The sequence below is a fragment of the Amyelois transitella genome, chromosome 4 (genome assembly GCF_032362555.1).
Source record: "Amyelois transitella isolate CPQ chromosome 4, ilAmyTran1.1, whole genome shotgun sequence".
NCBI lineage: Eukaryota > Metazoa > Arthropoda > Insecta > Lepidoptera > Pyralidae > Amyelois > Amyelois transitella.
In genome coordinates this window covers 11,032,374-11,059,449 of record NC_083507.1, presented here as the reverse complement: position 1 = coordinate 11,059,449, position 27,076 = coordinate 11,032,374, and the positions used below count along the sequence as shown (strand labels likewise).

The 27,076-nt window shown below is 33.3% G+C and overlaps 2 protein-coding genes across 3 annotated transcripts in view; one reads left to right on the top strand and one right to left on the bottom strand.

Moving 5' to 3' along the window:
* Nucleotides 1–27,076, top strand: part of LOC106137310 (glypican-6) — a 73,449-nt gene that overhangs the window by 3,771 nt on the left and 42,602 nt on the right. The gene's annotated exons all lie outside the window — the stretch shown is intronic.
* LOC132901745 (uncharacterized) lies at nucleotides 4,687–9,548 on the bottom strand. Its single transcript, XM_060954416.1, has 2 exons — nucleotides 8,957–9,548; nucleotides 4,687–8,501 (listed from the first exon to the last, which is right to left on the bottom strand). Exon 2 carries the CDS (start codon nucleotides 8,489–8,491, stop codon nucleotides 5,174–5,176), a length of 3,318 nt encoding a protein of 1,105 aa, XP_060810399.1. The 5' UTR covers nucleotides 8,492–8,501; nucleotides 8,957–9,548; the 3' UTR covers nucleotides 4,687–5,173.

Here is a 27,076-nt window from a genome sequence, read left to right as displayed (position 1 = left end):
TCTGTACTTTGTAATCGAGAAGACAGAGGTAGTGTTACATAGATAGGTGTGATGATGTGTGCGGTTTTCTGCAAATTTATAATAGTGCCGTGTGGTTTCCGACACTAGAATTGGACCAATCCCGGCGCACATTTATCTAGTGAAAGATTTCATACTAGTGGAGTAGCGAAGAAAAAACATAAGATGTGCAAGGTGCTTCGCTTTACGTGCAGATTAGTCAGTCAAAGGAAAGGGTAAAAAACTCTGGATTCTTCTTTTAGGCGATGGTCTAACTTGTCGAATCTCAATTCTATAAATATATACGGGACAAATTACACAGATTGAGTTACCCTCGATGTAAGTTCGAGACTTGTGTTACGAGATACTAACTCAACGATACTATATTTTAAAATAAATACTTATATAGATAAACATCCAAGACCCAGGCCAATCTGAGAAAGTTCGTTTCTCATCATACTCTGGCCGGGATTCGAACCCGGGACCTCCGGTGACACAGACAAGCGCACTACCGCTGCGCCACAGAGGCCGTCATAATTCTAATATTAAGCCATACAGCTCAACGTGGCCTCCAGTCTCTACGACTGACGGTTGTCGGCTCTGTCTACACCGTAAAGGATACGGACGTGATTGTGTGTATATGTAGAATGGGAATACTCCGTCTCTTTCCCGTAAAGAATTTTAAGCACAAAAAAAAAATGCAAAAAGAATTCACAAAAAAATGCAAAAAAAATATTTGGTTCAAAAGGATAATAGAAGGCATATTTTTATCTTTTTGAGCTATGTTTTCTATTATTATTCTGGTATTACTTTACCTATTACTAGGCCTTCTCCCGACACTGGACCGGAATTTGACCATAAAGTAGATAAAAGGCCTATCTATCTACTAGGTCGTCTAAAATTTCCGACAAGAAGGACAAAAGCACTAAAAAAAAGGCTTTTACAACGGATAGAGACCATAAAACAATAAAATTTCTTCGCTTTCATAAAACTTTTCAAAATTTTGTTCTTACTATTGTGAATACCTGCTTTATATGGAGGTAACCTTAAGTTAAAAAGCCGAATTTTGCGCCGAGTGGTTTTGGCTATTTCATTTTTTCCATAACATTTTGTGAAAGCATAGAGAAGAGTTTTCTTATGGGTAAGTATTACATGACTTCCCTTCTACACCCTAGATGTTTCACGGCATGTTATAGTGTCGTAAGACATTCCCACAGTGTCTAACTGTCTCGCCATTGTAAAATTCCAGCTAAGTGTTTTATCACTATTGAATCTGACTTATCTTAAATCTTGTGGTAAATATTTACAAGTACAAAATATTTTGCTGCAGTTAAATTGACTAGTATACAAATTACTTACTCTGCTGAGTAAAATGTGTTTTTAGTTCGTTTTGTTTTGATATTTCGTGAATTCCAGTGCGTTCCTGTCAAAATTGTAAGTCATCAAATAATTATATGTACTAAGAAAATAAATTGTTGGATGTATCATTCAATATTATAAAAGTTATAGATAAATAAAACAAAACACTTAACCTCCCTAAAAATTCCCATGTCCTCTTCACGTCTTCAACAAGGACATAACAAAACGAATTTTGGAATTGGCGCATACCTGGTCATGAAGCAAAACCCTTCTACTTCAATGGCGCTCCATCAAGCCCTTTCAGTCCTTTGTGAGTACATCTCTCATTTGTAATTAGGCCTCCCCAAACCCCATACAGGATGCCGCCATTATTTTTTTTGCATGGATTTATATCTGCGTTATTGAAAAGGATTTGACGATGTGCTATTCAGTTACGAATGGATTATTTTTTTTTATTTATGAGTGCATTTCGAAACTAAGATTGATTAGTTTAAAGATTTATCTTGTTTTTTTTAAAGCTGGTTTGATTTTGGTAAATTATGGCAATGATAACGTTAAAAAAAAGTACCTTTTGAGTTAAGCTATGGGATCATATGGCTGGCCGCCCCAAAAATTTGCAACCCATTGCAATTTTGACTCAATCTATGTTCCAAATATTGATTCTGATCTATGGCCTAAAACTACACAATGATTAATTAATTATACTAACACGCTAAACAATGGCAAATACCGATAGATAATAGAAAAAAATAACTATTTTTTATACATGACATGTATATGAGAATATCCAAGACTTTTATATAACAGAATATATCATTTAGCGCTCTGGATCATAAACATATCGATAGGAAATCGTAAATAGAGAATAGATTATGGCTCGTTAAACCAATATCCGAAACAAACGAGGTCGCATGTGACGTCAGTTTTCATTCAATCTAGACAGAGCTGACGTTTGCTAATCTCCGTTACAAATTTTATCAATATCTCGAATAAGATGCCTAATAATGGATTTATGATATTACAGGGCTTATAGTCAAGTAGTTATTATTCTCATCGATAAAACAAAAATATATCATCTATTTCTAAAGCTTGATTTAGATTGCTTGATTGAGATGATTTTTAAATTCACTTGTCAGTACCTAGCAATGGCACAGCAAAATTTATATAAACTAGCATCAAGTCTCAAGTACCAATAGTAATTGTAATCATTGACAATACAAAATCAAGTGCACAATGCTCTTAAATCGTTCAAATGGGTCTGCCTGAAAGCGGAGATAAAATTACAATTGCATGAGAGGAATGAAATAGCTTCCTGATTCACGTTCCAAAGAAAATCGATTAAATCCCTTGTCACGTCACTAATTCAAAGGGCCCGTGTCGATTCGGTAAGGAAACGATCGTTTTCCTTTATGTTTGACGTGGCTGCATTCCTCGGGCACAGCAGGTGCCGACCTGTCGCTCGGACCGGTCTGATGTTCGCACTAGTGTTGCAGGGTTGGCGAATTCTTTGCATACTCTCCTATCTTCATGGGCGAAGTTATAACGTATGTTAAATGGATGTCTAGCTCCTTTGGAGACTCAAAATTCTACGGTGTCTACCAAGTTATTCTGAATTGGGCACTGCCCTATCGGCATATCAAAATGGCAATGCTAGATTTGAGTATTTAACCAATGCAAGACCGGGCATTTTCTATGCGAAAAAGAAATACAAAGTTAACTAGTGGTTTCACCTTTATGGCATGCTTTTGTTAAAACCTTGAGTCCGGAATGAAATCTTAGTCTTTTATTATATTATACACTCGCTCTAGATTCGCCAAGTTATTTGTTACATATTTTAAAAGGCTTGCTTCTTTCCTCATCGACTTTTTCATACTTAGCGCAGTAGATAGTATTCCATACCTACTTAATTAATGTTAAAGTTGTTCTTCGTCGTGTTTGTTACTGAGGCATTTGTCACATTATCTTCTTTGTTAGCGGCAATGTGTGGTCATGTTCACCTTTGTGTTATTCTGTTCTTTACACATTCAGACCAAAATATGTCACTCTTTCACCATAGTTCATAATAAGTCATGATACTTCTAATTTAATTAATCATTTCATGAATAGTTAAATAGTCATCAAGAGTAAACATGTCATTCGTATTCGTAAAATATAATAAATGACATTGTTTTGCTATGAGGTTCTACTAGCAAAGTATATAATTTACATCACTATGTAAATATATAAATCATTTGCATTTTAATTAAGTACATAACATACTTAGTATTAATCGACAGCTTCTAGGTATAAAAATAATCATGAACTTTAAAAGAACCCGTTTTTGTAGAACAATTACCCGCAATAGTTTAGTCATTATTACTCGTTTAGCTAAAGTCGTTTTTAGCATCATCCTTCTGGTTTTTGTCCCGGTCGCGCCTAAGTTTGGGGTCCTGTGTCCCAAGATCCTTAGGGATCACACTGCGATTCCCATCTGATATTGTGAACCCTCAGTTTGGACCAAAGTTATATATATCTAGTTGCCGAAATATTGAGGATCTGATTAAAGTTTAATGAAGAATAAAATAAGTTGTGGTCGTGTCAAGCAAGTAAAATTTATGTAATCTCTGCTAATCTCTCTAAAGAATAGAACCATCTCGTTCCCATGGATGTCGTAAATGGCGACTAAGGGATAGGCTTATAAACTTGGGATTCTTCTTTTAGGCGATGGGCTAGCAACCTGTCACTAATCTCAATTTCATCATAAAGCCAAACAGCTGAACGTGGTCGAACGGTGAACGAGTCTTGAAAAGACTGAAAATCTGTTGGCTCTGTCTACCCGGCAAGGGATATAGACGTGATTATATGTATGTATGTATGTATTCGGACGGTCGACATTGGAAATAAGCAAAAAGCTTTAGACGTTTAACCGCGTTTAATTATACCGGCCGTGTAGCCTGAAAACGAGAATAAAGGTCCTGTATTATAACTGACGCGACGATTAATTTGTAAGAAAGATTTATAATATTAATTTTATTTTCAGCCCTTAGTTAGGTGTTAATTCTTGTAGATGTCTATGGTTTTGTTATCAGTTAAGAAAGATATTTTGATATTTTCTGATCAGGGTTTTAATGGCGAAAAACTAATGTTTATTTTAGGTAGGTACAACAAAATTCGGTAACAGTTTTGTGTAAAACCATAAATGAGTCATTTTCAAAATAGATGTACCGTAACACAATATAAACACAAAAGAACAGTCCGATTTTGTTACACAAAAGATAAACTGTTCCACAAAGGAATTTGTAAGGGTCCGTACATAGGTATAATTATGTGGTTGGAAAAAAAGCATCAAAATAATTATCTGATCTTTATTAAAAAAAAAGGTACACATACCATCCATCCATAGCCAAATCACTTACAAAACATTTTTTTTTATCTGACAAAAGATTTAAGCGAAAATAATGTTCATGAACATAAAAAGTCAAATAACTTTGTTTAAATGAAAGTAAATTATTAAAATAAAACAAAAGTCAAACTTAAAAAACTTTGTCCAAACGAGAATAAACAATATCTTATTAAAATTAATAAAAAGTCAAATAACTTTGCTTTGTTTAAATGAAAGTAAATTATTAAAATAAAACAAAAGTCAAACTTAAAAAACTTTGTCCAAAAGAAAGTAAACAATATCTTATTAAAATAAATCAAAAGTCAAACTTAAAAAACTTTGTCCAAAAGAAAGTAAACAATATCTTATTAAAATAAATCAAAAGTTAAACTTATAAAACTTTGACTGAACATAATATTTGTGCATATCAAAAATTTAAATTAAGTATTAAAAGTCTTAATCAAAATAAATGCGATCACTGTCTTCTGATAACATATAGTAATTTGAAACTGAACTTAAATGGACATTTTTTACAATATTTGCAGCCGGGAGTGTATCTCTGTCAATTTTTTTTGGGGGTACGAATTTAAGCTGAGGTTTTTTTACAGTTTTTAAGAAAAATATTGTATACTTTATTTCAGGTCTGAGTTCGACGTTTTCAATAAATCCTATATAATATGTCCATCCCTTTTTTTCATAATATCTAACCAACACACTATCATTTTTATTGTAGTTTATAAAATTTTCTAATTCTTGTACTTTGGTTTCTTTTTCAGTTTTAGTTATATTTTCAGTCTCATTGTCTCTTTTAGCATAGTCTTTATTTTCTGATTCAGTCTCATTTTCTCTTCTTTTATCCTTGTTCGAGTAGTATTTTTCTGATTGTTTTTCTTCTATCACTACTTTTCCCTCTTCTATATTTTCTGATTCAGTCTCATTTTCTCTTCTTTTATCCTTGTTCAAATAGTATTTTTCTGGTTGTTTTTCTTCTATCACTACTTTTCCCTCTTCTATTATGGTCTCTTCAGTATCATCACTTTTTAGTTCTACTTCCGTACCTATTGTGGCCCCTTCTATTTCTGCCTTCTTTTCTTTTATCGCATTAGCATTATTAGTAATATTGTCATCTGCTGCATTTTCCATATCTTTTAACACTTTCTTATTTTCTTCGGCTGCACTCTCATTTCTAATATCTTGGAATCTTGATTGAATATTTGTGTTTGTTCCGAAACTTGTAGCTAGTTGATGTTTTATAGAAATGTCTATTTTGTCGACGTTATTAAGCCTAAATGGGCCGTAATTTTTTAAATCGAAATATCTGACATTTTCTGGAGTATTTCTTATATCAGATAAGAGGGTAATTTTCTTATTACTACTCTTAATTAGGTTTGTTGTCTTACTTTCTTCTAAAATATTTTCTTTGTCACCTGTTTTACTGTTTTCTGACTTGCACTCTTCTTCAACCTTCCAATCACTATCTTCGGATTCAGCATAAGTTATATCAGAATCAACGCTTGTATCACTGTCTGCTCTTGCTAATCGTTTCTTTTTTGTAATGCGTCTTCTTTTGATTGTCGTTCTTTCCGTTTCCGTTATATTTCTATTATATTTTCTCTTCTTATTCTTAATAATCAAGTTATGCTCTTTTAAGTCAAAACAATCACATAATGCTTCTTTACAGAAACAAGCCAGTTTTCTATATTTTATTGTATCGTCCTGGTCTGTTGTAATCACTTGATGTATAGTCATTGTGTTTGGAACAGGGATCAATTCTCTTGTACCAAATTCTTGTTTTACAGTTTGTATATTTTCTTCCGATATGTAAAAGAAAGCAATTTTCGACTGACCCTTTATTAGAGTGTCGTAGGCAGTTTGTGCATTGATAATGTCTTCACCGTGTGCAACTTTTTTGTCTAATGTCCGTTTTACTGCACCGCCTATCCCATCTGCTGCCCCTTTGCCGTGGGCAGATTCAAAGAATGACCAAGTAGAATTTTCAAAACCCATTTTTTTAATCATAATTGAATGTAGATAAAAATTGCCTTTCTGGCGATACTGGGTGGTGGGCCCATCGGAAAAAAAGTGTATTGTAGTCACATTCGTTATAATTTTTTTTATCTGTTCTAAAATAGGTGTCAGATGAGCCCAAATAGCTGAGGGTTCGTGATTATTTGAAGGTGAAATAGTGCAAAATGATTTTTCTTGTAAGCCCAGCTCGTTTTTGTAATAAATGACTCCAGTATGTAATGTAAACTGTTGTTTAGAACCGGCAAAATGTGTTGCTTGTACCTCTTCATTTAATTTGCAAAGATAATTTTCAGAGAAATCGCAATGTATAATGCACTGATTTTCAGTTAGTGTTTCTTTACATCTTTTATACATTTGGTATGCATGATAAATGTTGAAAAAGTGTTTTTTGAATATGAGAAGTTGTTCCGAAAATGTCTGTATCAAAGTTTCTAACGTACCTTGTACCATTTCTTTAGAAGTCTTCTTTGTAGTCTTGGTTTCAGTTTCCTGGTCAGTACTTTTTATTTTAGTGTATTCATGTTTCTTTGTAACCCAGCTGTACCAAAACACAGTCATATCTTTATTTTTTTGTGACTCATCAAATGAAATAATCTTATCTTTACATCTATCGCATTCATTATACATACACTTCTCATTGAACTTGTCACATACAATTTCTGAAACCAACTGTTCCAAATCGTCTGTTTCAAGAAGTCCGAGTATTTTTAGTTTCTGCGCTAGAAATGACAAATTTGCATGTTTGACACATGCACATGTGTTTCTTTGGGAACTCTTAGGATCCAAAATATAAAACGGCTTGTATCTGGTGAAAGTTGTATATGAAACCGAACCACCTTTCTCTTTATACTTTTTATGTAATTTATCTAGTGAATCTAGTAGATATCTTCTTTGTTTTTTATTTTTCTTACATGTTATAGTCTCTTTTTTTCCTGCTGTAATTCTGCTGTTATCGTCCCTTTCTAAAAATAATTGTATCTCGTTCATCCTTCTCCTTTTCTTCTGAAGTTGTGTTTGTCTTTGTCTGAGTCTACCTTTTAATCCGAAGCAAGAATGGCCGAGTTTAGTCTTTAATTTGTACTTTCTTACTAATTCGTTGTCAACCACATTCTTTAAAACCTTTTTCTCGGGTTTTTTTTCTGCTTTATTGTACTGATTATTCAACGATTCTTTCAAAACATATCCTTCAAGTATCACCTTTTTTACTTTTTTTTTCTCTGGAGTAGGTATATTTGGCACTGTTTCTTCCAAAAATTTTTCTGTTTTTGAACATGGTGTTGTTGCTTCTTTATTTTTCGTAGTGATATTTTTGTCTAAATTTTCGCAAAACTGTAAGTCCTCTTCTAATTTGTCTATGGATTTTTTTAAATTTTCAATTTTTACTTTGTAGCGAGATATAGCTCTTCTTTGTTTTTTTATAACTCTAGCCATCTTTTGAACTTTGTCTTTTAATACTGAATTTTCTTTTGATAAAATATATCGAACTTTACGTTTTTCTTTTTGAGTCGTTTCAGCAGTGTTGGTTGGTTTGCTAGTGGATGGTTCACCATTTCTTTTCTGCTTTTGCTCTCGCCATTTTTTTCGTTTTTCATTCTGCAAATAATCTGAAAATTGGTTAATCGGTTTATATTTTCTCTTGGTCCTCTCAGCATTCTCTTTTTTCAATTTTTCTAATTTATCGGGATTTTCGCGTTTTAATTTTTCTCTGTATTTTTTTTGGCGTTCGGCTGGAGTCATCGGAGGCATTTTTCGGTACCTATAGAGCAAACACACCAATACTTATCATTTTTTTTTAAATTAAAATACTATAGTTGAACAAAAAAAATGTCATAAATATCTGAAAGGATAATTAATAATATTTACCAAAGATACCTAATACCTACTCAAAATAAAATTGATCAAGCAGCATAATAAATAGGCAACCATACCTATTTTTAAAAAATATTTTATAATTTTACTTATTCAAGATATTACAAAGTGCAGATATAGATACACCCTTATCCTTTGTGTAACGTTACACATGTTACACAAAAGATTGTGTAACGCTTGAACGTCACACAAAAGAACAATTTCCAGTGGTGTCAACATAACCTTCAAAAAATTTATAAAGAAAAATCTTACTAATATAATTGTTTCATAGTTTTATTCTTATTGTACAAAACCAAACAACATAATTCAAAAAGATTTTTGCGGAATTTACTATTTACTTACCAGAAAAGTCCACGTTAAACAAGAGAATTTTTTGTTGACAAATCTCGAGCACACCATGATTCTTAACCTCAAAGTGAAATGACCGGCCGCACTGTCATTTGGTCAAGTTGGTAGTACCGTACAGTATTGCCATACTAAAATTTATTATGAGTGCGTTCAAAATCAATTAAATAGCCATAATATTTCAGTTACACATAAGAATTACACAAAAGAAATAAATTGGAGACATTTAATTAAAAACCAATAAATCGCCTATGCATTATCTTTTACTAATAACAATCGGTTTTGCGTAAAACAATATTTTCACCTATTCTACTATGAGCTAAATACAATTAGATTTAAAACATAAAATACCAAATTATTAGTTTGAATTAGAGGGAGTGTGTGGGCGACAAAAAAATATTGTATGAAAGGCATTAAATTACGTCTTAATTTTATTACTAATTTAGAAATTATTTATAAATCTAGTGTTATAAAAGTGATAAACGTTTAAATAATAGTTATAAGAAGCACATAAAATAGAATTAATCATATAAATCCAACATTAAAATAGTAAATATTCAAGGAGACAGATTTTGTTTAGTGTATGTACAACTATTTTGCAAATGACTCAAATATAATTTACGATGAATACGAAATATTCTTCATTGATTATATTTTGATTATAAATATATATAATATATGCCAAGAAACCTGTAAAACAGTCGTCCTTTTATATAAAACCTGTTCCCTGCAGCTTTCTGTCCTCAGCTTTAAATTCAATGCAAATTCGTTTTACAGAGTATAAAGATATTTTCTTAATTACCTTATCGAATCACTTTGCGATAGTCTTATTTATCTAAATGAACCTCTTTGTGTTTCTTTTAAGCTGTATTGATCGTTTTCGGGGCTGTGTGGGAAGTTTTATCTCGACATATCAAAAGTATACTTCTCAATGAGTATAACCACTTAGTACGTAAAACTGGAATGTGAGTCAGATATTGCGTTGGTGTGACTTGTAATATTTGGAAGGTTCTAATCTACTCTTGATTATATAAAATGCAACCTTTCATTTTTTACCATTTTGGGAAGAAGAATATTACTTCTTGAAAAAAATGTGAACTGGTAGATAATAAATACCCTTTGAAAAAAGTTCGTTTGATTATGTAGATTCGAAAAATTAAAATCTCTGTCTATATTTAAAAAAAAAAAAATTAAAATATAAATTGCATAGTTACGTATATTTATTGGTGAGAATCAATCGCACTTACGCTAGTCAAATCTCATTCGATTAATTGTATAGAGCACTTAAGTCTAAGTATAGTTTTAGATTGACATAATCAGTTCTACATTCATACATGTTTTTTAATGTAGACAATGTGCATTCGTCCACGATTTAGATTTAAGAGATCTATATTTGTAAATTGACGTCCTATGAAAATGCTGCAGTGTAGTTTGTTCCGCCGCTTCTTCTACACATGCGCTTTGGAAGCGGTAGTAGTTATAATTAGATTTAAGTTATGTGACGTCAATAAGTGATACCTTGTATCCAATTTTGAAAATAAATCTATTCTATTCTATTCTATTCTATTCTATTGATCTTCAATAAGCTATTGTTCTAATGTTTCCAAACCATTCATTGTCTCGTCATGTGTATCATTTGCTCAATGGATGTTGTCAATGTGGTCAAATTGATTGAATCAACGCCAAATGAAATCGCATGCGCACACTTCACAATAGGCAATAAAATATGGCTGTGTGACCAGCTCAATGACATTTCCATTACTTTTTATTACTGTGATTAGTATTTATTGCTAAATTTTCATTGATCTGTTCCTAGGCAAAGGAACTATGTATATTTCATTGAAGTTTCGTTGTAGCGAGTTCGTGATTCTTTTATAGGATATTTTGATAATTTGAAGGTTTTTGTGAATTGAATCAACCTTGAATTGGATGTAGTAGTTCCAGACATGTCCGAGCGTGTTTGCTCTTTGAGATGGATTCACTTGAGGAATTTTATCTTGCTTTCCGCTTAATAATGTTAAGAATGTTACAAATCCAAAACTAAAGCATGGTTTTTGCCCAAACATTTTTGTAAACGTTTCATTGTTTGCATTTTTTTACTTTCTAATCTAGTTCTTTTAAATTTGAATTGGCAATTTTTTTTTCCAAACACAGTGAACACCTCATTGTTTGTGTCGCTCACTATTTCAGTATTGTTTTTATGAGCTCTATTGATTAAAAATTGCTATGGATTCCTGAGAAGTCAAATGCTATCGGTTGACACATTAGCAGAAACCCTCTTATCTGCTGTCAATGGCCATTTAAAAGATAACTATGTGTGATCTATAAATTTTAATATGTTGTTTGTCTTTGTTCGCCAAATGATCCTTCATCTTCTTATCCATATTAAGGTCAGCATCGGCAACCATCAATGCTCAATTCTATGTTCCTCGGAGATTCACTATAAAATAAGATACTTGAAAACAGGGTTCCATCTTTTATTTCTTATTATTAACATATCAATTAGTGAAATCATAAAAATTTATAGCTGACAAACCTTTTAAACGGTGTATTGATGAACTCTGAGCCATATTGATTAGCGATTCTGCTTTCAAATTCGAAATGAGTCTCGATCACTGGTCCAACGAGTTCGGTATCGAGTCGAGTTATGACGTAGCGAAAACAAAACAAGTTGGAATCGATTCTGTGCATACCGACGCTTCACGGATTCTTCTTGAAGAATGCGAGTTCGTATAATGATTATAATCTCGATTTAGTGGTCGATTCGTCATCGTCTGATTTAGTTAATGGAATAAGCAATAAGCGTGTGAATCGGGTGTGATGACTTGTGATCGTGGAAGTCTAGTTTGTATAATAGAACTGATGGTTTTGATTGTAACCCATCGGTCCATTCTGTGAGACGTCCACATCTTGATGACATTTTATTGTGCTCTAAATTATCTACGTCGTATTTTTCCATTTGAAATTTTAATACCTTTTTAATGATATTTTTATGGTTCATGATTTGATTCTGTTCGGATGTGATTATTGAAATGTAAAGGATTTGTTAAATGAAAATTGAAATTTTGATGTATTCGGTAATAAATTGTCTTTGTTATGTCATAGTTTTACCAATAATAGTTTTATCTTTGTAATGAACTCAGCGAACACTACCTCTAAGTACAGTAAAAATATCATACACCTGCTCAATTACGTCCCAATCACCTGGTGTTCAAGTCTAGACAACGCTCGTTCATTAATAAAAAATGACATTTTGGAAGGGTTCTGGAGGCTGCAGGACGCGCAGTCGCATGGGAGTGGAATGCGGTCCTGCAGGCGGTCAGGTGCGGCGGGGAGGGGCGGGGCGTTGAGCCGGCCTATAAACTGCGCTGGGGTCTTTACTGCGTTTATAGGGTTGCCATTTGTAAAAATGACCAAATCGCAAAACTACTTCTTCGATGAAGTTCCAAAAAATTTTTTTAAAGATTTCTTTTATCCTTAAATTTTGTAATTTTTATACTATTTTTAATTTGGCCAGTTATTTTTTAATAAAGATATTTGATATTTAAATTAAAGTTTTTCAATGTCGGGTGTTAGTCTGTATGAAGTGCAAGTGGGTAGCCCTGCTTGTAATTATTATGCCGTGAGCAACTCATGCGCACGGGCGATCACCCCGCGACCGTAACGCCGGCACCGCGTATTGTTTAAATGGCTGTTGCTAACCGCACCGTGGAAATGGCCATTCAAATGTCGGTCACTGCTGCAAATTTAGCAGACGGATCTCGTGGGTATATGCTCTTATATCTGCCCTGTTGTTTTTTACCTTGTATTATTTAGTGTTGTTCTTTAAAAGTCCCTATTTAAGCAGACTAACTGAGACGTTACATTTGTCTCGCAATTGATATCATAAATGCTGAAGAATATAATTTATAATTCTTAGATACTACTCACTATTTCAGTATTTACTTACACCTAAGTCAGGTGTAAATAATAAAAAAATGAGTAGAAGACTGTGCAATCATGAAGCACACCATCTCAGCGAGCTTATTTTTGTCATAACAACGTGCTCCATTTACGAAACTAACGACGGCCCCTTAACATTAGATTACATTATTATAAGCAATAAACTAAGCATCCAAACATACGTTGATAACCCACTAACGTTGTATGCAAAGGGATTTCTTTACACAATCAAGAAACTACATACAACGTCATATAAAGGTAATAAAATGATAACGAGATTTAGGAAATTATAATGGTTAGTAGACTTTTACCCAGGACTTTGCTTTCCCTTATGTATTACCTTAGCTTGGAATAAAGCTATTGTTACAATTTTATGTGCAATGAAGGGTATTTTATCTATCTATGTAAGATTTTTCCGAAAACCAAATTTGCTTCTTTAACTCGTGAAATCTATTTTAAAGTTCATTCAAATAATACGTTTTGGGTAGAAGGTATAATAGTAGCTGTAAGTTTATTTACTCCAATCAAAATTACAATTTTATTGTCTTTAGAAGTTGGAATTAATATCAGTGTAGAAAAGACTAGTGTGTTGGCATTTACACTCGAGGAATCTCTACAATTCCCTATCTACCGCGAACTCATTTACTAGGTATTTTAATTTTACAAATCTTCTCTTTGAAGGAGTATTCCTGATTGCATTCTCAGCTGTTCAAAGATGGGGCCGCAAGACCAAAACCACTGAATTAACACATTCCGATACTTACGTTTGTTGTAATGGATCCTTAAAACTTATCTTGCAGCTAGTCACATACTTTCATTCACATTATATTTGCGTAGTACTTATAAATATCTAGATAACTATTATAATCATTGGTGTGGTAAAAGGAACATTCAGAGTGAAATGTAGCGTGTTTTGCTTCTTCTTCTTCGTGTTAATTATACAAAGCTTAAATTATATCGTCCAATTCGTTGCCTGGATTCAATTTGGTGTGTCCTTCGTGAGGTCTTTTCTATTGTTACTTTCTGAGCACAACGAGCAATTCAGTAGAAAGAACTTTGTGTATTTCTGAAAACTAATAAATAGCTCGTTGAAATCTATCCAATGTATTCTTCTTAGACTTGGTATTTTTACCATTTAGCCCTGCCTTTCCCTTTCGCGTCCAGATTCTGTTTGATTTATTGAATTGTGAGTCTCGTTAAAGGCAAAATTAAAACTAATATCTCTTGATAAAACTTCATTAGATAAGTATTATATATATGTATATGATGTGAACATCAAACATAAACCATGTGTTGTATTACCGCAATATGGCCCAGATGCAAAGCTATAAAGCAGACACGACATATAAATTTATTTTTCCTGGCAATCTTTTCAACACATCAATCAATTTATTTTCAAAGATCCTTAGACAAAGAAGTTAAAACTTTGAGAGTTTAAAATTTACTATTTACAGTGTAGTGCCTATCAATAAGTTTTTATTTACAAATAATTTCGGCAAACCGATGTTTTTTTTAGGATAATGCTTTACTTTATTTTTACTAAATGTAATAATGTCCACTACTTTTACAAAAATTTTACTTGTCTCCAACTTCCAACAGTACCCGTATGATGTGGCCAACTACCTGCTTCCAATGCATTGTCAATATGTAAATTTCATTGTCACCGGTCTTAAGCACCATTTCTTCGTTTCAAAAGATGCTATTGTTGAAGCTTATTTAAAAGAAACTTCAACATGTGTTTTAGCTGATGCATCTTAACCTGTGACAATGACGTCATTTCCTTGAACCTTTTGTTGTTCACTGTAAACAATCTAAAAAATATTTTAACTAAATTATGCCAATTATATCCTGTTCAGTATTTTTTGCGTGAATGTAAAAGGTTGTTCACCATCTGATAGCTCGCATTGAAACGAGATATCTACACGATGTTCGAAAATATCGAACAACGTTGGTGGCTTGCGAGACGAAAAAATGTAACGTCAATTCAATAGTAAACGAAAACAATTCGGTGTTTTGTTTTCGTCTTCTTTTCCGGCACTCGGCCTTTCCGACACATGTGATACGATCTAAACGTGTAATAGAAACTAATGCTGTTTGGAAGGGAGGGGATGGCATCACGCCGAGTTATGAATGAACGCGGACCGCCAACGGCGCCACGCGGGGGGATCGAAGGAATTCCAAAAACTCGAGTGGGCTGATGCGCTTACGCGTAAAAAAAAGCTGTCCGCCACAATAGCCCGCAGCCTATGAGAGCTACGAGCCCAATACAAATATGATTAAATCTAAAATACTCGCGCAACGACTGTATGGCTTGTTAAAATAACAGCATAATGAGCTGTTTGGTTAACATGACAATGAAGAGTTGTCGAGGAATGCCGTTCATCTCGCCGGCGCCGCGCACGGTTGTTGATTGAAAACCCTGGTTTTCCATTCGATCTGGTGCCAGGTCACGTACGTTGAACCTCGCCTTTCTACTTGCCGATTGCCATTTAGGGCATAAAATAATTAGACAAGTTCTCTTTATAGTGTTATTATAGATTAATCTTGAAATTTCTGTTTAGATGCGAATATCAGGTAGTTATCTCTGTTTTCTCGTGTGAAAAATAACACGAACCTCAAATTCGTGGTCCTAGTAAAATGCAGGGATGGAGGGAAGGCAGGTCGACCGCTGCACCGGCAATAAAAGCCTACCTGCCCAATGTAGATGTTATCTCTCTCGGTCAAAGACGCCGACCGCCTCCGCTCTCAATCAACCACAAAACAAAATCGCACCTTAACAATAGACCATAAAGTTTACTTTCCAAACTTCTGGCTCCCGTTAACAGACACGTAACGGTGTGGAATTACAACACTTTTGTTGAATTGTAAGCTTTTGTCATCGTTACAAACGTGCATTAGTCATAAACAAAATTACATCGTGCTGACGACATACATTACCCTTATAAATATGATGTTCGCGCCTCCGAATCTGAACTATGAACCCTTAAGAAGAGATCCCACTTAGGGATAAGCCCGCCTTTGCATTGTACTACTGTTTTATATTTGTAATGTACTCCTTTAGTGAACATTAAAGCATTTACTTAATATAACCGGAAAAAGTGTCACAAGAACAAAATGATGGTACCTATCCTAACATTCGTTTTCAATTTCATTCTGTTTGTCTTTCTTGATAATTCATTCTGTTGTATATTATCCTTACGATATTTAAAATGAACTGTTTGATATGTGGCCTGTTCCAAACCATCGTTAAATTGAAACGTTTCTCATGTAACCTTAATTGGTGTACATTACTAACTTTAGACTGTTTAGTCGCGTCGATATAAAACTTCTGTGGAACTTCGACAGGGATGGGTCAATAAAGCTGGAATTCCAGCTTTGTATCAATTAACGTAAACATAAAGGTAGATTAATGCAGCAGCAGTCATATAAACAAGATGCGCTGACAAGATTTATTTTGTATAGTAGGTACTAACAGACCATTTATAATTTTTTATATGTATCATTTAAATTTTGTTTTGTTGTATAAGAATTTTGGTTAGAGTTATATAAAAATTGTATTTTGGTTAGTATTGATCTCGTGTATGGCTTTTGCCAAATGTATTATAACGAAAGATATCCAGGTTTTTAATTAACACGTTCAACGTATATTTAGTTTTGTGAACTAGATCTACGTGTGAACTAGAACTAGATTCTGCATTATAATCTTTTTATTCTCAAATTTGTGTTTGTGTAGTTTCCGAAATCTATTTAGTCTTTTTAAGATATTTTGATGACTTTTTTTTTCAATACACTTTTAACTTAAATTGGCTCGCACGGGAATAAAAGTGACAAAAACAACAATACTTCATAGTATCCTTTCTTAATTTTAAACACCATCTCTAATTACCCATCAATTAGTCAATTACTTGAAGCAATCAAGTATGCAATGCGTTCGAATAGGCATCCATTCAGTAATGAACGAATACAACCTATAATTAGTTACGCGGTTATACTCAAATTATGTAGAGCTGGCAGTGCAGCGGAAAAGTTGATAATTTCATCGACTGCTTACCCACCGTTCAATTATGTAAACCAGACCTTTCTTAGTAAACACATAACAAAAAGTCTGCCGGGAAATGCAAATATAAATGAAGATTCTTGTGTTATTTCAAATAATAATACCAACGGCAGTCTCGCAGAACTCATTATGTTGAAAAAATACGGATTACCTTAGGTCCATTATAAGAAAGTTACATCTAAGCCGGACCTCCTAAGTCTTGTACAAGATAAATGAGTATTTCTACAAAAAGTAAGTGATAATAAGAATAACACATTTAAAAGGAGGCGTCTATTTTTGCTTTATCTTTACTTTTGGCATTCATGATAGTAATTTTATCATAGATTTGTATTTCCACGGCAGACGATTCTGTCTTTTGATAGTATAAGAATTTTCGATGTCTCGATATAAAATTAAAAATGTGTAGTGGATTTTAAAAGTTTTTTTCCTGGACTCAAATCAAGTCCTGTTTTAACAATAATTCTTTACTGCACCATTAAAGTTTAAACAGAACTTCTATTCTTTAATTTTTTTTGTAAAATCTGTTACTTCAATCAGTACCGATTGAATATTTGGCGGCAGAGTGTAAAAGACAGACCCAAAACCCAAAGATATCTAATCTTTATAACCTTGCCCTAAACAATGAATAGATAGCGGTTTTTCACAAGTGTTAATTTGGTTATGAAGTTTACTTCTAGTCAAATCTGCACAAAGCTGTTATTTACGTATTAACAGATTTTGAAGTAATGTTAGACAGCCGACCCAAAAAACTTACCAAGCTTTTCATATTAAGTATTAGTAAACGAAAGTACAACTGCTTCTTATTAGGCCATTTTTTCAAAGCGACTCTATTTTCGGCCGTTTGATCGATTAATTTAGTTAAAATGATTAGAAAAAGTATTACTGTTGAACCTCGGAATTCTCAGTAATTATTCCGATCTGTATGTGTTGAATATTTGAGACAGCTGGATTTTAGTGGGACCGTGCTTTGAAGTCAACAGAACGAAAATGAAATGTGGTTTGATAGGAGATCTGAATGAAATCTGAATCTGGAATACTGGCTATGTGTTTAGATAATCCAAACGTTAGAACTCCTATGACGTACACAGTAATGAAATTTTGTGAAATACTATAAGTACTATGTAAACAACTGTGCAGCAAAAGAGATTTACATTCAGTTTGTGCGTCAATGATAAGATATAAATATGGTATATACGGACATATGGTTAAATATTACACTACGCTCCACTGGACTCTATCCATGATTGCTTTTCAATTGACGTAAACCGATGCCATTTGATTTCGATTGACTGTAAATGTCCAAGGCTCTTCTCAATAGTACGAGTATAATTATGGTAGCTTATAAGACAAAAATTGGCGCGAAAACAGGTGACCTATGCCTAATCCCAGCTGAAAAATCATCATTGTCTAAACTAGTTGAGGTTAATTCCTTAGCTAGTTTGTTTATTTGATCAAATATATATTTAGGTACCAAGATATCTGTTCGGCTGCTCGCCGGCGGCGTCGTCATAACTCCTAGCCTGACCTAGATACCGACACCGAACTATTTCGGGATTCGCAGATACATTACGCAGTGCTTTTGCTATTACATACTCTGTAGTCTTGCATTATAAATGTTGTTATCCAATGGAAATGTTAAGACATGTGGCTTTTCGAGTCACTTATTTTTTTTTATTATTTTCGGTGAACATGCAGTCCTAAATAACCATACAATAATCCTAGTAGTCAATTATTTCAGTAATTTCCTGTATGTGTTCACCTGCTGATATAATTGTCCATGTCAAAAAAGGAGCCATGATCTGATTAAGACTAACATTATGTCAATACTGCACAAACTTGTGTAAAAGTATACGACACCATGTGTCGCCCACGCTATAAAAGAAGTAGGTAGTAACTACGGTGTCTATAGTTCAAATTGCAACTTCATTCAATTTAAAACCTCATTGACCTACTTGTGGCCGTGTGGGTGTTTCCTTTAAGTCTTCGTAACTTTTTAGATAAGTTTTGCTTATGGTGCAACGTAACATTAGTTTCTTTAAATTTTATGTCTCAATTCAACTGTAGATTTTACGCCCTGTTATCCATGTAAGTAAAGAAATAGTACGCGAAATTTTCATTTCTTATATAAAAATTTTGTTTTTGTATGTACGATTAATGAGTAATCCTTCGAAAAATTGTAACTGTCATCAGCTACACGACAAAATATTATTCTGTGCCTATAAAGTCATACCTTTATCTGAAACAACTAGTCAACAATTAATTAATTTGCTTGTCAAATTAAATTAATGTACTACAGTTTAATTGCAAATGAAAAATTCAAGGCAATAACTTGTGAACCCGTGTCACGCTGATTTCTGCAGACTTTGAGCAAAGTTCAGATTGAGCTCAAATTGTATGCGCAGCTGTCATGTTTATTGGAAACCCGATACCCACAGCAAATACCTGAATTACGTCATTATTGTGAAACTGACGAATTTGAACATCGGCAGGTTTCAAGTGTATCATTTTGCAGTTGCTTCAAATTGTACATAAGCAGTTGAGTCCACTTGATATTAGATGTGTATTATATATTCAGTTAAAAGTGCTATTGTTTTATAAAAGTCGAATGAACACACCTACATAAAGTCGCGCCTCTTTCATGGAGGCTAAGCAGAGTCCTGTCACAATCCTCGGATGTTTCTTTAGCTTTAACCACACTCATAACTTCATGCAAGCTCGTAGGTTGTACACATACCGCCTCAAATCTTGTATTAGTGCCGCATGGTACCAGATAATATTGAGTATCTCCGTTTCTCTATTTTAAAAGATAACAAAGTTTATAAACACATCATCTTTTGCAACAATCAAGACCCAAGCTGGGTACGATGGGGTAGAACGAAGTCGCTTCGTGTAATTGACCTGACTTAAACCTTCTTACCTTGGGTGCGCAAGAGTACGCAACCAGGAGAAATGTCGGAAAAATTGATGAATCACAGCTATAAAAATAGTACGAATTCAGATGCATCAATACTCCCGTGAAATTCTACATAAACAACTATTTCTTGTTAGTGTTGGTCAATTACTCATATAAAAACGTTGATTAATTTCTTAGAAACAATATAAACACCAATTCATGACTTTTACTGAAAATTAATTTTGATCCAATGAAGGAAAACAAGTACGTTTTTAAATATATACATACGCAAAATCACGTCTATTTCCCGGTAGGGTTGGCAGATACTACATCTTTTCACATCCCTGCATACCTATTTCATTCGCCTCGCCTATGAATGTTAAGACTATTCTCAAATTTAAGAAAATAATTTTGCAATGTCATAAAATTTGGAATTGTATCTTACAGTTTTCCACGCTCTATATTTTTTGTAATGATTATTAAAAAAAATATTATCTACTGTGTTGTTAGAAATACCTAGTAATCGGCGATTCAAAGATAGTGTCTAAGTACTTAGTTTAATACACATATTTTTAATTAATTTAGCCCAATGATAACAGTTATATATCTATCAGTAACGTAAACTTTGTAGTAGCCTTTTATTATCAGATTGTATATTTTGTTTGATTTGAAAGATATGGTAGTATGATTAAATGGTCTCAAGTACTTATTCTGAAAATGTAATAGTTTACCTTTTTATATACGAATTCATTGCCATATCATATCATAGGGATTACATGTCTAAACTTAGTACTTGCCTACTTATTTATTATCGTCTTGACTTTCCAGCGCTGTAGCATAGCATCTGCAACGTCGTTTTATCGCGCAAAATCTATCGCTGTCCCGCTTCACGTCGTAATAAAAAGCGAAACAGCGATAGTTTATCGCGCGATAAAAACGGCATCTCTCTTGCCATGCTACGGGGCACGATCCACTACTTATCAGAGCATTAATTTTAGCTTGAGCCTGAAGTTATTCATAAAAATCTATTCATCTCTGTTTAGATCTCCCATACCCTGTTTATTTTATGTTCAAGGTTTCTTTTAGCAAATGTTCATTTTCCTTCTTCACTAGAGTACCTAGCCTAGATACAGGAGGAGCATTTTTACGTTTTAAATGTCTGAAGTAAAAAATTCATATACTTCTTTTTTGGTCCAAGTTTTATTTTCATCTTGCCCGAACTTTGATATTTCAATTTCACAATATTTATTCTTTCGATCTCATATTCATTATTTGTTTGTCACTGGTTACTAAGTGGCACATATTTGTAACAAAATTTATATTTTATTAAATAACTTTTCTAAATTATAATGTAACTCTATATTCATTTACAATTAACAGTATTATTTTTATAAAAAGCCTTATGATGCATACATACAAATAAAAATACTTATATAAACGGATATTTACAAAGAATTTATGATTGTGTGCAGTAGATCTTTTTTTTGCTTGTAGGGTAAGCCCTTGTCCATGCCCAGGTATGGGGCACGAAATGAATCATCCTTGGTCAGAGCTAGGGTTGTTATTGGAGAGATAATTTTCTTTTGAGTAATTGAGTACCTAACTATAATTATTTTCTTTTTGGTCAAAGCTTTACAGTTTGTTTAATTTTGTTTGTAGATAGTTTATTGATGCGTAATATTTTTTTTTTATTTTAATGTCATAACATCATTGAGTCATCTATCCGAAAAGATAATAAAAATCTTCCGAAAAATCCAGGTTAAGCTATTTAAGACTTTCTTTTTTATTAATTTTCTTAGAATAAAAAGGACTAGCTCTTTTAAAATATTATTTATGGAACTGACAATGACAACCCTAAATCTGCCGCTGCTGTAAGTCATTATTCATAACTGACAGTTTGGTTCGCGCGCATTTCATTGCTGTTCCAATCACGGTGTCCACTTTCTCGCTCGTTCCACACCATGCAATGGTCGGCTAGTACAGTTGGCAGTCAGATTATCATCTTCGAGCTCAGACGACAGGATCGTGATTTATACAGCCTAGTGGCGCCGGCCTCGGCATCGTTTAATTCCAATTTTGAACGTTAAAATTGTCATTTTATTTTCAATAGCCCTGTTGGGAGGCACGAATTTCTCGCGGCAGCTGTTGTAATTGTTTGTAGTTGATTTTTTTTTATTATTGTGTCAATATTTTAAAATAAGTAAATTATATAACTTATATGATATGTAATATGTTCAATAACTAATATATTTTCTAGCAGCACCAATATTGAACTAAAAATAAAATAAAACACAGTGAAAAAAAAAACAACGCTAACATTGACTTGAGAAAATTAAACATTGGAAGTTCTTGAAAACCGACTTGACAACTGAAAATTTTAATGAATAAACCGGTGATTGTTATTGGTACAAGAGTTTCCTTTATTAGAACAGTTGGTGGGGCAGCCATCGGGCCATCGCATTCATTATCCATCTTTTGTCTGTGGTATGCGAGCAAGTTCAATAGGAATGCGAGCCCAAACGGAAACTGCACTTTTATGTCTTTAATTTCTATAAGTATTACCTACATAACTAAGAGAAAGGCTAATGAACTTGGGATTCTTCTTTAAGGTGATGGGCTTGCAACCTCTCACTATTGGAATCACAATTCCACCATAAGCTATACAGGTAAACGTGGTCCTTTTGCCTTTTCAAGACTGTTGGCTGTGTCTACCCTGTAAGGAATAAAGACGTGATAATATTTATTTATGTATTAACTATAGAATTGGCGCTTCAGATTTTTTAAGTAAAATATTATTTTACATCTAGGTTTTAAATCTCGCACTAAAGAGCTCTGCTCGTCTTAGATGTCATTATTATGTTTTTCGATGAGATAGTAATGTTACCGTAAATAAAGTTAAATAACATTTATCTGCATTTTTCATCTCCTATCCAAGAGAATGATCCGTTTAACAAAAGCAATTTTAGTTTACACATCGAATAACAAAGCCGAATTACCGCCCAGAGAGCCTCGTACAATGAGGATTTACCAGAAAGCGGCACGTTTCATTGAATCCTGTAGTTTGTGTAACAACAGTACTATCTAATCTCCATCTAGGTATGCGTATATCTATGTACCGCTGCATTGTTCAAGTCTTCAACTGCTTTTGAGCGCTCTGCAAACATCGTGTGTAAGTACAAAGTACAAACCATGCAAGTGTTCTTGTCACAGGCATTCTTTACTTACACAGCGAGATTTTCTGTTGTTTGGAATAACAGCAGAGATATTATTTAAATTATTTAAACTCTGACTATACAAAATAATATATACTAATTTTACATTGCATAAGTTATTGAATAGGTATCACATAATAAAACTGTGATGTCATATTCAAATTAAATAAAGTACTATATTACGATAATGTATGAAAGAAAGCTCTAAAGAAAACTTAAAATAGTTTTGAAAAAAGACCAAGACAGAAAAATAATGTAACTCATGAACCGAAACATAACCTGTAGCTTATATCACAACATTTTAATGATAATAAAATTAATTAACGTCCGCCGCGCATGCGGTGTAATAACAAAACGCTATCTTTAGCCGTCGGTGTGATCTTGCTGGGCAAAAGTAAACAAAGGTGCTCGCGCCGCGGTCAATATCCTACCAAGATCCCACCGCAAACGCAAATAGACGGGAAATGCGTTTGTCGTGCCGCGTACAAAGGGTTAACACTGGCGAAGGAAAGGTGCGCCAGGACGCGAAGCTTGATGAGGTGCGGCAAAAGAAATTTGGTGGGCGCGGTGCGGGTTAATATGATAGTCATAAAATATTGTGATCGAATATGGGCCATGTTGTGAAGTTTCTGAATTTATTTCCCTGTGTTTTCGTTATGCCAAATAGTAAGAAGACAAGAAGGTTTACAACCACCGAGTATACCACCTGAATGTACGTAGTGTGTATCTATAAAATTTTGATGCATCGACATACGCCACGGTGCTCACATAAAAAATGGGACAGATTGTATGTGATAGATAAGGTAGCAGTAAATATCGGTAACAAAGCTGTGGGTAGGACTTTGAATGAAAAAAAAATACCACGACATTCTTCAATTCTATTGGAAAATACTCGAATTACTTAGCGATAGGTTAATAAACGCCGTGGAACTCCATTCAGCGTCAATAGACAAAATGATCCCAGGCTTTCGGTTACGGGTCTCTTTCCTGTTTGAACAAATATTTTGTAACGTTCAGTTTTGAATGTGGAATTCAAGCATTTGTTATTCAAAATCTTCGTGTCTCAAGTTGCTTGCCCTTTCTTGTTTGTAACGAAAAAAACATACCTTTAGAATATTTGTTAGATGTAAGTAATTGTATTATGAAAGTTCGATATAAAAGAAAAAATACGTTACAATATTTGTTGATGTGATTTTAAATATTATTTATATTCTGGATATTCCACAAGAGAACGTCTAATTATGATATAACGTCGAGTAAAGCGAGATGTAATATAGGTAATAAAAGTTATTTTAACATCAAAGAAATGCGTTACCTACGTATTTTGTTATAACGTTTTACAAGCAGAACAGACACTGATCAGTTATTGAAATCAGTTGATTTTAAGAGAATGTCATAAAATAAGCTCTTTTAATATACAACGTGGCCCAATTTTGTTTTAAATATATGATTTGGTCTTTCGCTTTCATACATCAAAACTGACAAAACTTTATAAGGAATGTAATGCTCTAAGTTTTGACTTATACATAACGTAACATATCATTATTTTATAAAAAAAAAATATTTCCTAAATATATAAAAATCTCATTTGAAAAGAGTTCTTAATCCTAAATTGTCACATTCTTAGCAGTATTTTTTATCTACTTATTCATTTCGAGATACGCCTTATTGTTGTAGTATTTTTATTTCTAATATGTTTTACGCTAAGTTGGTTTTCAAGGATACTCTTTGTCCATGATTTATCAATAGCTCAAGTGATTTCACGTGTGGTACTTGGTTCGATGAGTACGTTATTGATTTTATTTTTATTCCTTTCAGGTAAATGCAATAGCCGTATATCTACGATCGAAAAGATAGACAAGGGTTTGACAATAAAAGCTTGTGCAGTAAGTAACTATGAAATGTTAGGTATTTGAATACAATATATGATTTTTCATTTAATTAAGTCCGATTTACCAGAGCGAAGTGACCTTTGTGACAACGAAGGTAAAAAACAAGAAGTTCCTGGTTCGCCATAATTTTTATGTTATAATTATTATCTCGTTTCTTTTTTGAAAATGAAATATAATATAGATAGGTTTTATTTATTTTAACGGTTTCTAAATAACTTTGTTACTGCCTAGGTACGCTAAACAAGTCGCATATTATTTTAAGTCGAAACGGGCATAGGTAATAAAAGCAATTAAATAAATATGGCTTGTTCGCATCGGGTGGTCGAAGGTCCCGCCTACGCCCATTTTGTGGTTCTCAAACAAATGAAATATTTAGTACAAAATACTATACGTAGTTCTTTACTATATAATTCTGTAGTATAAAATATAACTCTTCATTTATAGAATTCAAATAACGTTCGTTTTAAAGAAAAAAGCAACACTCAAATCTCTCTTGTTAAGTATGAATCCTCCAAATACCAATGAAATACTAGAGTAAATAAAAGAATTAAAAAACAAAAATGATAACTAAATTAGTGATGTGACATTGAAAGAATTCATCGGTCGATGTTTTATTCCTGGCTTGAACTCTGGCACGCGCTATTAAAATATATTTACTGGTGTAGTGTTTCAAACAGACTTTTCCCTTGCATTATTTTAGTGCTACGCTGGCCTACATCGGTGCTTTCATGTCGATAGTTTGTTACTTTATTTATTGCGCCAGTATTCCGAGCCAACCGCCGATAACTTTATTCCCGTGGGAATACTTGGCAACTGACTTATCCTCTCCACTCCACTCCAGAATCAAAGTCGTAGGCGAAGCCTTGGTACCTTTTCAGAAAAGTGAAGACTCAAACATATATGGCAAAAGAATGAAACTCGAATTAAAAAAGAATCAAATGAGTCCAAAGGCTATCTAAAAAAACGCTCTTTAAAATTTTTCGAATTAAAAATGGAACAGCGCCCTTTAATTTCAGGACTATTTACGAACTATAAATCAGTTTTCGAATTAGCTATTTATTTATATATGTAGATCTCCTTGGAGCGGATTCTGTGTATGGTAACAAATGTGGCCCCCGAATGTAAACATTTAGTTCGCGGTGACGAGTGATACGTTCCAAGAGACGCAGCCCGACGTATGGTAATAATCAACACTCATTAGTACACGGTCCGTTAAAATATTAATCGATTACCATGTTTTGGGAGTATGAAATTATTTTTTAAAGAAAGAACGAAAGAGTTTTTATTTACACCACTAAAGCCAATACTGTTTTTGAAACATTTAGCTTAAAGGGGACTGGAGCAAACTAGTAAATCTTTTTATTTGAGGAACCTAAGAAAATCGATGATATTTTAAACGTAATTATAACGTGGTTCTTTTAAGATCGTCTTAATCCAGTTAAATACTTATTTAACAATATTTGATATAGACTGGCTATTTTAGAATTTACCACAGAAAATGTCACCGTCATTCGCAGGTGTGGACAAAGCCTCCTCTAGTGGGCACTTTACCTACATGCCCGAGATAGTGCACCGACCTACTTTGATGAACTATTTTAAGATGAAGCATGTAATAAATTCTTTCTTTCTTTCACAAAAAGTACCTTCTAAGCTACAATTTATTAATTTTTAGATAACTTTGTTCCATAAACTACTTTCTGCATTATACAATAGTTGGGCTTAATGCTAAAAGCATTATCCTACAGTCTACCATTGGGTTAAGCAGCAAACTTTTGTATGTATATGACATACACTATTTATACTTGTAAACTAAATACATTTATTCAGTTACAATAACACCGCTAAAAATGGAAAAAGGGTGTTAAATAGAATAAAAGAAAGTTACTTCTTAAATGTATTTTTCTATTGCAATAAAGATTAGATTTCCTCATAATGTAATCGCCCACAGTGCATACGGTAGTAAAACCTACGCAAAACTTAATTCTTTATTTTTGTAATATTTCGAATATCAGAAACACGGATCAAGATCGTTTCAAAGACATCAGGCGGGAGATTGTTTTTTTTTTGTTGTTTAAATTCTTCGAACGTTATGCGGCATTCCATTTAAGTACCTACAGATTT